General features: G+C 52.4%; 1 protein-coding gene across 1 annotated transcript; it reads right to left on the bottom strand.

Moving 5' to 3' along the window:
* Window positions 1-144: 144 nt before the first annotated feature.
* On the bottom strand, window positions 145-11,359 carry LOC109424434 (calpain-B; the record flags this gene model as incomplete). Its single annotated transcript, XM_062844083.1, is given in 4 exon segments — window positions 145-397; window positions 9,506-9,863; window positions 10,002-10,046; window positions 10,207-11,359. Coding segments are annotated over 4 exon segments (1,809 nt in total), but the record flags the coding sequence as incomplete, so codon positions are not given.
* Between the last annotated feature and the right edge of the window lie 18 nt (window positions 11,360-11,377).

Raw genomic sequence — 11,377 nt, 5'->3', positions numbered from 1 at the left:
AAAAACCGTCGATCAGTGATTGCAATTCGACCCGTAGCTATTAGACAGAAAACAAAGCGCCCATTCTTACCGATCATGGTTTTGATCTTCACCGCGCAGGTAATGAAGTCATCGAACCATATCTCACCCTCGCGCGATCCGTACCGATGCATCAGGCTGTTGAGAATCTTATTGTTGAGGTGGTAGCCAGCGGACTGAAGTGCGGCCCGCAGCTCGAACGGGTTTAGATGACCGGATCGGTCGGTATCGTACAGTTTGAACACCGCTTTCCAGCGGGCGATTTCCGTTAGTAGCTTTTGGAACTCAACGAAGCCCAGCTTGCCGGATTGATCCTCGTCGAGCATGGCCACCATCGAGCGGCAGGCATCTTTGGAGAAACCGGCGCCGCTGCCTTCGGCTGAAAGTAGGTTTTAGGTAAAGCAGAGAATTAATGGCGAGAGACTTGTAAAGAACAAATAGCTGATTAATAATTAATAGTTAGTTGAAAATAGAAGATTTTAGTGGAGCGGACCTGGTGTGATGGTTAGAACACAGGACTATCACGCCGAGGACTCCCGACAAAGTCACAAACTGTGGGCTCTTCCTTCGCAAGGGAAGTAAAGCGTGGGTACCGAGATGAACTAGCCTAGGGCTAAAAATCTCGTTAATATAGATAAAAAACAAAAATAGAAGATTTTAGACGAAGTTCTCAACAAATCTAGTTAGATTGATACAATCACAACTAGAATGCCCAATTATATGTAATTCCACTTTTTTGACCAGCTTTAGAGGCACAAATGTTACGAACGAAGCATTGAACCGTACTGCCCTTGTGCGAAATTCTCCGGAAACTCTCCAATGAATTCTGCCTGAGTTCTTGTAAAGATTTCTACTCAAGTCTTAATTTCTTCAAGAAATTCCTCCTCCGCATGTTGCTATGAATTTCCCTAAGAGTTCTTTCAGGGAGGAGGGGGTGGAGGTTATTAACCGCGAACATTAGCAGTAATGCCGGTAAGTTGGATCCAAGCCCGGAATGCCGGGAAGGCTGGGCTTGAAAATGCCGGCCCGTCCCGGATCGAAGGGAAAGAGGGAGTGCGACCATTGATAGGTTCTCAGCCACCACAGGTTAGGACGGGCCAGAGGAGGACGTTCCCTTAAACATAGTGGAGCGGAAGAAGAAGAAGAAGAAGAAACTGAATGTACAGGAGCGTAGGAATGCAAGGCCAAAGAAGAATAGGAGGACAGGTGCCAAGTGCGGGAACAGTGACGCACTCGTCATCAAAACTGATGAGTGAAAGTACTCGGAAGTGTGGAAGGCGACGCAGAGCGAGATTACTGACGCTCAACAGTTCGTCACAGCACTGCGGCAACAGTGCGAGGTGCAGGTGAAGTCGTTTGGCTACGGAAAAGCCCAGAATAGACACAGGTAGCCTTGGTACAGTCATGAAACTATAAATGCCTTGACAGGAGCAAGCTGTATAGGTGATGAGGAGAAGAACGCCGTAAGGTTCAAGGCTGCACGAATCCTCTCAAGTGCTTGAGTGTTCCGGGATATCTGCGAACAGCAAGCACCCAACGGAAAGCCCAAAGTGCCCCAGTCTCAGGACCTGACGAAACCCCCCGCTCGCCGGCTAAGAATAGGACTACTAACCCCAATTCAAGGTGTCAAGCGACCCGCGCCGAGGAATGTGTGATCGACGGGGTGAAAAAGATGCTCGATCGTTAACGGAGCCTGTGGGATACCTGGGCACCCACCACAGTATTTCGTCCCTTACCGCATTAATGCAGGGCTCTGACGTGGTGGACCGCTTTTGCCGTGCTACTCGACCTCAATAAACAAAATAAAACAGTAGGTAGTTGCAGTAGCGAGGCTGACCCCTTCGCAAGAAGTGGGTCTGCAAGGTCTCCGTTAAGAAGAAGCGAGGAGCCAGGAGCGGGAAGCTGTGCACGCAGCTCCAGCGTTGGAGCACCGATTCATTCCACGGCTAGCCTGCCGGTGGAGATAGTGGACGGAGCGTAATTGATGAGGGCCATCAACCAAAAGCGTGAAGGGCTGTCCGCGATCAAGGTGGCTGAGCAGCAGCTGGACAAGGCCATCGACTATGCGTCCCCACGAAGTCCAATATAAATATGGACCTGAAAACGGTCCTGTTGCGACTTCCTAAGTTAATGGACGATGCCAAGCAGGATCACGTGATCTTATGCAACATCTTATACGATGACTGGTTGTCTGGGAAGCACTCGCAGAGGCGGGTGAGGCAACCGTCAGGTGAGGAGCTGTCAGGCGGTGCCCGTAAGGCTAGGAAGATACTAACCTCGAAGGTCGGCATTTGTAATGCTCACAGGTCGGATCCCAGCCAGGCATCCCGGAAAGCTTGGAAGGGACGGCCTGAAAAGGCTAGCAGGGATTCTACTCGAGGTACTGGCCATGCTAGATGTCGATTTGGCTAATGTCGGTAGCAAGAGTGCCCTTAGCCGAAAAAGAGCGGAGTCGATCATCAACGTTACTTCGGTGTTTGTAGTCCTGGCCTAACAAGTAGTTCGAACTAAGAGGTAGACGACGATGCGTACACTCACAGTGATCACCCGGCGGCTTGCTACAGTATCGATTACATGAATAGCAGGCAGTGGGTAGATGAAGGGGTGGAAGGTCCAAGGCCAAACCCTTTTAGGTTCGTAGACATCATACTTAAACGACGAGGTATTTAGGGAGGCGCTCCACCGTGAGTGAAACCTATTCGGACTAATCGGGGACGAGTTGGTAGCGATGCTCTTGCGTGCATGCGATGTGATCGTGGTGATTTTTTTTTTCCTTCTAAACCATAGGGGGATAATCTGCTCAACAGACACCCTAACAGAAGGTTAGGGTAGTGTAGGTCTGACAGGCCGTCTTCTACAACAAAAGTAAAATCCAGGACTACTCTCTCCTCGTACCCACTAAACCATTCCTATGGTCGCCAAACCCTACGTCTCTCCGGAACCACCAAGAAGGTATTGCTTCAGAGAGGGGCTAGTGCACATCGCACCCACAAGGTTAGCTGCGTAGCCTGCAGCAACGAACATCGATGACTCGCTTTGGAGAGTCCATCACGGTAGCATGCTGGCGCTTAGCCAGTTTCCCGAGTGGTCCTCGCCACTCCCTTTGTCCTCGGAAGGCGGGCAGGGTCAACCCCGCCCGCGCCCTTCTGCTGAGCGGACATCAAGAACTGATGCCCACGTGCAACCCGATCTGACCTGCCCGTAAGGAAGGGTATCACTACCCTTCAGGCCCTATTAGATGCACCCGTAGGTTGCAGACAGCAGGATCTCACCTACCCCGACCCTTGCCAGGGACCCCTTTCCAACCGCGGGCTCGGATCCAACCCAGTAGACCGACGCCACGACAGCACCACTACCGGGACTTCCTCTCCGCGGCCACTTAATCGTTGTAAGGGTCGATCTCGACCGCAGGGCACCGGTATGACCTACGAAGCCGACTCCGAACCCCTGGACCACCTCTTGTACTGCATCTGGACTAGCCATTCTCCGAGTCCACGCGCCACCTCCTCTGTAGCTCCCAGACGATGTGGGTAATAGCCGATGAAACGGCGTTCCAGCCAAACTCATCCCTACACATCCTCTGGACCAAGTTGTCCGGAGTTGTGTCCTCCCCGCATGTGGCAAGCATGCGGTCACGCATTGTGCGAAAACGCGGGCACACGAACAAAACGTGTTCCGCCGTTTCCTCTAAACCATTGCACACTGGGCATTCGGGAGAATCCGCATGCCCGAAACGGTGTAGATACTGTCGGAAGCAACCATGACCTGTAAGGACCTGTGTCAGGTGGAATGTGACTTCCCCATGGCGCCTATTAATCCAACTATCTACCCTCGGTATCAACCTATAGGTCCACCTTCCTTTGGTGGAACTGTCCCACGCGCGCTGCCATTTGACCATAGAGGCCATCCTGACAGTCTTGCGTATGCCTCTTGTGCCGCGCATTTCGAAGCACTCCATGTCCTCATTGATAAGAATGCTGATAGGCACCATACCAGTAATGACGCAGAGAGCGTCGTGTGACACGGTACGGTACGCACTCGCAACTCTCAGGCACATAAGCCTGTAAGTACTTTCCAGCTTCCGTCGGTAGCATTCAGTACTTAGCGCGGTGCCCCACGCCGGGCCGCCACACCTAAGTATGGATGTAGCAACACTAGCCAGAAGCTTGCGCTTACTGGCGTACACCGCAGAGCTATTGGACATAATCCGGGACAGTGCCGCAATAGCTGTGGAGGCTCTTTTACAGGCATAATCGACGTTGGCTACCGAAGGTAAGCTTATCGTCGATCATCACGCCCAAGTGTTTGACGGAGCGCTTTGACAGGATAGTACAGTCTCCTACACTGATCTCCGTCTGCTGCTCCGACTTCAGATTGTTAACAACCGTCACCACTGTCTTGTGGTGAGCCAGCTCCAGTTTCCTGGACCGCATCCACGCCTCCACAACCTTGATCGAGTGGTTGGCAGTCAACTTTACCTCCTCGATCGTTTCACCGTAGACTTCGAGCGTAATGTCGTCGGCAAATCCGACAATCACCACTCCCACTGGATACTCTAACCTCAACACCTCGTCGTACATGACATTCCATAACACCGGACCCAGGATGGAACCTTGCGGGACTCCTGAGGTTATGTGAAAGCACTTCCGACCCACCTCCGTGTCGTAGACTAGTACACGATTCTGAAAGTAACTTCCGAGAATCTTGTACAGGTACTCCGGTATCCCCAGACGCAAGAGCGCATCAGCAATAGCAGACCAGCAGGCGCTATTAAACGCATTCCTTACATCCAGAGTCACTACCGCGCAAAAGCGAATTCCCCTCCTCTTAGGCTCGAGTGCTTTCTCAGCGGTTTTTGTAACCGACAAGATAGCGTCTACGGTGGACCTCCCCTTCCGGAAGCCGTACTGGTTACTCGAAAGACCATTTTCGCCCTCGGTGAACCGCAACATTCTATTGAGGATGATCTTTTCGAGCACCTTCCCCGCCGTGTCAATCAAGCATATTGGTCTATATGCCGACGGGTCTCCGGGTGGTTTCCCCGCCTTTGGCAATAGTACCAGGCTCTGCCTCTTCCAAGCTTCTGGGAAAACTCCCTCGTCCAGGCATTTCTGCATAGCAGACCTGAACATCTCGGGAGCCTCTGCAATAGCTACTTTTAAGGCCAGGTTCGGAACTCCGTCCGGACCTGGGGCCTTACCTACGCTAAGGGACTTAGCTATCCCCGCAAGTTCCACATCAGTGACCCTCTCCTCATCGCCAGCCCCAGTCCCCGGCTGTCCTACGAAAGGAGGCCAAGGACTAGGATCATGACGCGGAAAAAGTCCTCCAATGATCCCCTCCAACATCTCTGGAGATTGCTCTGTAGGAGCCATCACACCTCTCGTCTTGGCCATAACGATCCTGTAGGCGTCACCCCACGGGTTCGTATTGGCACTCTGACAGAGACCCTCAAAACAGGCCTTTTTGCTTGCTCTTATCTCGGTCTTAAGCGCGGCTTTTGCAGCGGCGAACACCACCCGCCGTTCGTTTCGCTCTTCCTCTGATCGTGCTCGCTGCATCCGCCGCCTTGCCCGTAGGCAGGCGCGGCGCAGGTCCGCAATCGCGTCGGTCCACCAGTAAGCCGGTGGCCTCCCATTTCTAGGGTGGACTCGCCTAGGCATGGTCGCATCACACGCACGTGAGAGCACCGCTACCAGCTCGTCGCCGTCTAAACCGATTAAGTTTCGCTCACGGCGGAGCGCCTCCCTAAATACCCCTTCGTCGAAGTATGATGTCTTCCACCTGCGAGGGCTTGGCCTTGGCCTAGCCGCCTCTTCTTCTATCCGCTGTCTGCTGTTATTGTAGTCGATAATGTAGCGAACCGCCAGGTGGTCGCTGTGAGTGTAGCCATCATCTACTCTCCAGTTCGAACTACTTGTTAGGCCAGGACTACAAAAGGTCACGTCAATAATTGACTCCGCTCCGTTTCGACTAAAGGTACTCTTGGTACCGACATTAGCCAAGTCGACATCTAAGATGGCCAGTGTTTCTAGCAGGATCTGACCCCGCTGGTTCGTGAAACGGCTTCCCCATTCCACGGCCCAGGCATTAAAGTCGCCCGCTATTACCACCGGCCTTCGCCCTGTTAGCACGGTCGTTAAGCGGTCCAGCATTTGCGTGAACTGCTCGATCGGCCACCGCGGAGGCGCATAACAGCTACAGAAGAAGACCCCGTTTACTTTGGCGACCACGAAGCCCTCATAGGTAGTAGACACCAACTCCTGAACGGGGTATTTACCCGTCGTCCATATCGCCGCCATTTTTCTGGTCCCATCCGCGACCCAGTTGCCGTTGCCGGCGGGTACTCGGTATGGGTCCGATATGATGGTGATATCCGTCTCCCACTCAGAAACTGCCTGACAAAGCAGTTGCTGAGCCGCATCACAGTGGTTCAGGTTCAGCTGCGTTACCTGCACTGTGATTTGTTGTTCACTGCGGCTTTCTTGAAGGCCGGGCACCTTGGGCCACCCATCGGATGTCTGTTGTTCGAGGATTTCCCGGTACAGATCATGCAGATGGGCGGACTCGTGCAGCTTTGGGCCTTATGGCCTTCAGCGCCGCATCGCCTGCACAGTTTGCGCCTGTCGGGGCCTTTGCAGTCCCACGACTTGTGTCCTGGTTCCAGACACCTGAAGCAAACCTCTGGTGGCTCGTGGAATGTCAGGTGACATACACACCAACCCACCTTTATGCTCCCTACTTTAACGGACTTTTTGACGTCCGCCACAGGTAGCTGAACCAAAGCTATCTGTGTCCCTGCTGGCCCTTTCCGTAGCTTAACGGCTGCGGCGGCCACCTGCACATCGCACTGTTGCCGCAGTGCCGTGACGAGCTCTTCCACTTCGGTGATCTCATCGATGTCCTTGACCTTCAGAGTCGCCTCATGTGTCAGAGCCCTCACCTGCACACCCTCACCAAGGACCTCTTCTGCCAGCCTCTTATAGGCGGCGCCCTTGTGCTCCTTCTGGCGCTTCAGCTCCAGGATCATCTCGCCCGTACGAGTACGTCTAATACTGCGTACGTCGGCTCCAAGACCCTCAAGCTTGGCTTCGCTTCGCATCATCTTCAAGACGTCCGAGTACTTGGACTGTTCCGTCTTGATGACGATAGCGTCGCCTTTCTCGCGCTTGGCACCTGCCCTCCTACGCCTTGGCTTGGCGTCCTGCGCTACTACCTGCGGATTCCCCTTCTTCTTCCTCTTCCGCTCTACCTTCGTCCAAGGGGGGTCCTCCCCTTGGATCGCCCTACTCTGTGGCTGTTGAGGGCCCACTAGCGGTCGCAACCCCTTGTTCCCATCGTTCCGGGACGGGCCAGCCTTTTCAGGCCCACCCTTCCCAGCTTTCCGGGAACCCTGGCTGGGGTCCGACCTTCCGGCATTATTACCGACTTTCGGGGTAATGATTCGCCTGGCCTTGCGGGCACCGCCAGACAGCTCCTCGCCTGACGGTTGCCTCGCCCGCTTCTGCGATTGCTTGCCCCGTTTGTCGCGAGCAGTCGCTTCCGCCTTATTCGGACTTCCTGCGAAGGAGAAGGCCTCCGTTTGGGTAAACTTCGGCACTTTCTCATTTGCAGGCTCCGCTGCTGCAGCAGTCAGCAACGCGAGTGCCGCGAGTGCCGCGTGCTCCTGCTTGGCATCGTCGATCGACGCCCTAAGTCGAAGCAAGGCCGTTTTCAGGTCCTTGCTTATGTTCGACTTAGTGAACGCAAAGTCGATGATTTTGCCAAGCTGCTGCTCAGCCACCTCTATTGCGGACCGTCCTTTGGATCCTCGGTTGACGGCCCTCAACAACCACGCTCCGTCCATAACCTCCACCGGCTGGCTTGCCGGGAAGTGGACTGGAGCACCCACGCTTGAGCTGCGTACGCAACTCCCAGCGCCTATCTCCTCACTTCTCCTTGTCGGAGATCTCATCAACCCGCTTCTTGCGAAGGGGTTGATCCCACCACTATTTCCACCTAGATTCTGATTTTTATTTGATTTCATGATTAAATCCCACGAGTAGCACGGGAAAGAGTGTCGCCAGAGCCCTGCATTAACGCGGTAAGGGACAGCTTACTGTGGGGGGTGCCCAGGTACCCCACAGGCTCCGTTAAAGATCGAGCATCTTTTTCACCCCCTCGATCACTCATTCCTCAGCACGGGTCGCTTGACACCTTGAATTGGGGTTAGTAGTCCTATTCTTAGCCGGCGACTACGCGGCTGACTCGCAAGGGGGGGGGGTGCGTCAGGCCCCAGGACTTTAGTCCCTGCTGCCCCGATCGTGGTCGTGGTGATCAACTCAAGCAACTGCGAACCTGCACGTATCGCTGAAGACCGACGTAAGAGGTGCAATGGTTCCTACCGAACAGTCGCCAGATATGATGGAAATCATCGACAGGCTGTTTCCACGTCATGATATAAGTCCTTGACCTCCTTTCGTACGACGGCTGGGGACTGGGGTTGGCGATGAAGAGAGGGTCACCGATGAGGAGCTTGCGGGGATTGCAACATCCCTTTTAACTCGAACGTGAAATCTGTGCTGCTATACGCCAGTGAAACCTGGTGTGTATCTGCAGAATACACGCAGCGGCTGCAGGTCTTCATCAATAGATGCCTGCGGTATATAATTCATGCATGGTGGCCTCACAATTGGATCTCCAACGTGGAGCTCCATCGTCGATGTCATCAAAAGCCGATAGCGACAGAAATTCGGGAGCGAAAGTGGAGGTGGGTCGGCCACACTCTACGCAGGGGCGGAACCGAAATCTGCAAACAAGCGTTAGACTGGAACCCAGCAGGACATCGCAGCAGAGGCAGACCCAGAGGCTCATGGCGACGCAGCCTCAACAACGAAATCAAGCAAGTCGATAGAAATTTGACCTGGCCACAGGTCAAGGCGAAGGCTGGCAATCGCCCAGTATGGAAATCTTTCAATTCGGTCCTCTGCACCACCGTAGGTGCCCAGGACTGAAAGTAAGTTAGTTATCTTAGGTAAGGCCCCCAATCCGGACGGAGTTCCGAATCTGGCCTTAAAAGCTATTGCAGAGGTTCCCGAAATGGTCAGGTCTGCTAAGCAAAAATGCCTGGTCGAGAGAGTCTGTCAGCTTTGTAAAGCTTAATCCGACAGAAGAGCCTGAAAATAAAAGAACTAGTAGAACCACAAGAAGTTTAAACCAATAGTGCAATCTCTGTCTCCTCTGCCTTATACTTTAATAACCAGCTTGAATTACACTGAAGGTCTCGTCGCTATAGAACCCAATCATACCCTATCATACCTAGACCTTTAGATATCTGAACTGCTAAATATAGATGATCTTTTTAATAGGTACCTGTTCATCACTTGTCAATGTTTCAGAAATGTCACATGTGCTGTATCTTAAGATATTCATGTTGAAAAGACATTACATTATCGTACTTAGTGGTAGGTTAGTGGATTAGTAAATGAATACATACGACTCGTCTCACCGGTCATGAGGGGTGCCCGTTCCTTGGCCACCATCAGATCTGCGGAAGTGCTTCCCGCCGGACGATTGTCTCCTCCGGCCATTTTCCCGTACCAATCCTGCAGAATGGCCAGCAGACCACAGCACACGACCTCGCCTTGAGGCGTTAGAGATTTCTTGGATTCCACCGGGGCCACGTGGTAGCTTCGAGACACTCCTTTAGCCGCAATGGCGATGTCATCTCGGAAGCAGTGATCCAAGACCATTTTCAGCTCCATCCAGTCAACTTCACCATCGACACCAGCGACGTCCAGAAATAGTTTTTCCATGGCTTGCCGTTGCGGATCTGGTTTTGTAGGATCGGGGCTTCGGATTTTGACCTGGAATGGAGACGTTCGTGATCAGTTGCTAGATCGTGCCATCTGGAGACATTGAACGATTAACGAATACTTGTCCAGGTCACAGTGTAAATCGTCTGTCGAGTCGAGTCCTGTCAAGGATTTGGGTATTAAACTTACGGGAGCTACTACTGGCACATCGTTGTTGTTGCTATCTGGCACCACCTTTAAATATTAGCATACAGCAAAGGATACATTACAGAGCGATTAGCGACTACCCCGTGCATAAATTTATACAAAGCACTACAGCAAGGACAATACGGGATTTGGAACACAAAAGGATTGATCAAGGGTTCAAAATGTAGACAAATACAGATGATCTTACCCGTGGATCCAGGTCACACTCTCCAACGCAGTCTTCATTCTCGGTCATGCAGTCCGGACACTCGGAGAATACCCGGATCATGAACTCGCCTTCGATATTCGGCTCAAACGTGGACGGGATCACAACGTAGGTTCCGGGATCCAATCGGAATCGACAGGTCACCTCTCGTAGATTCACGAAAGTTGATCGCGCTACGGATGCATTCCGTAGGAAGAATTCTTTGGGCAGAGGCTTTCGGATGAGATCACGTTCCGTTACGCGGTAGATGATAAGTCCTACGGTAAGGCAGTCCATGCCTTTGTTGCGCTTAGATCTTCGATTTTTCTGTAGTAATGCTATTATGGCCGTTGCTTTCTTTTCGGTATCGTCTTTGTCAGGTTCTTTCAAGTGTACAACGTACTGCGGGTTATGCCAAAAAGTATCAGGATAGTTTCTGCATCCACCAGCAGTGCTTCCAATAACCCATTCGCCTTCAAACGCCGATTGTTTCCAGGGATAATTTCCGCTCTGTCGAATTATCGGACAATCCGGGCTCATGTTGCACATTTCAATGCGATCAAAATATTTTACAAAGTCCTGAAAAGACATCCAGAACTCTCCGTCAAGTTCAAAGATCAACCCGATCTCTCGCTTAGTTTCTTCCGGAATATATTTCCATTCCGGAGATTTATCGCTCCACGCTCCATTCCACTCGTTGGCATTTCCCCAAGGATTCCTTAGCCGCAATAAAGGAATTTTTCCCTTAACATTTGGCGTTTGGATATCCACCATCTTGGCCATGGTCAACGAATAAGCATGCCCCCGAATCAATCCCTGAGGAGTTTCCGCTTCCGGCTTGAATGGATCCGGTTCCAAACTACACGCAAACATTGCGTGACTCCTGAACCCTTTCTCGATGATCTGGAACAAATCCTTCGGGACGTCCTTCATCTCGTATGACTCCGCAATACCCCCGGTAAAATCTACCATCGCTTCACTAGCTGATCCACCCCTCAACGCCTCGTACGACCCGAACAGCTTCGCGTAAGCCTTCTCCAGCAGTGCACTCCAGAACTCGTTATCCTCCGTGGATCGCATATACACCAACTTCCCATTAACCGTCGGTAACCGATCGTCGATCACTACATCGCACCACTGCCCGAACCTCCAAAACCTGAAGTGAAAAATCCCC

This window comes from Aedes albopictus, unplaced genomic scaffold (genome assembly GCF_035046485.1).
Source record: "Aedes albopictus strain Foshan unplaced genomic scaffold, AalbF5 HiC_scaffold_889, whole genome shotgun sequence".
Taxonomy (NCBI): Eukaryota; Metazoa; Arthropoda; class Insecta; order Diptera; family Culicidae; genus Aedes; species Aedes albopictus.
Note: the sequence above shows the minus strand (reverse complement) of the source record. Positions and strands in the feature narration are given on the sequence as shown.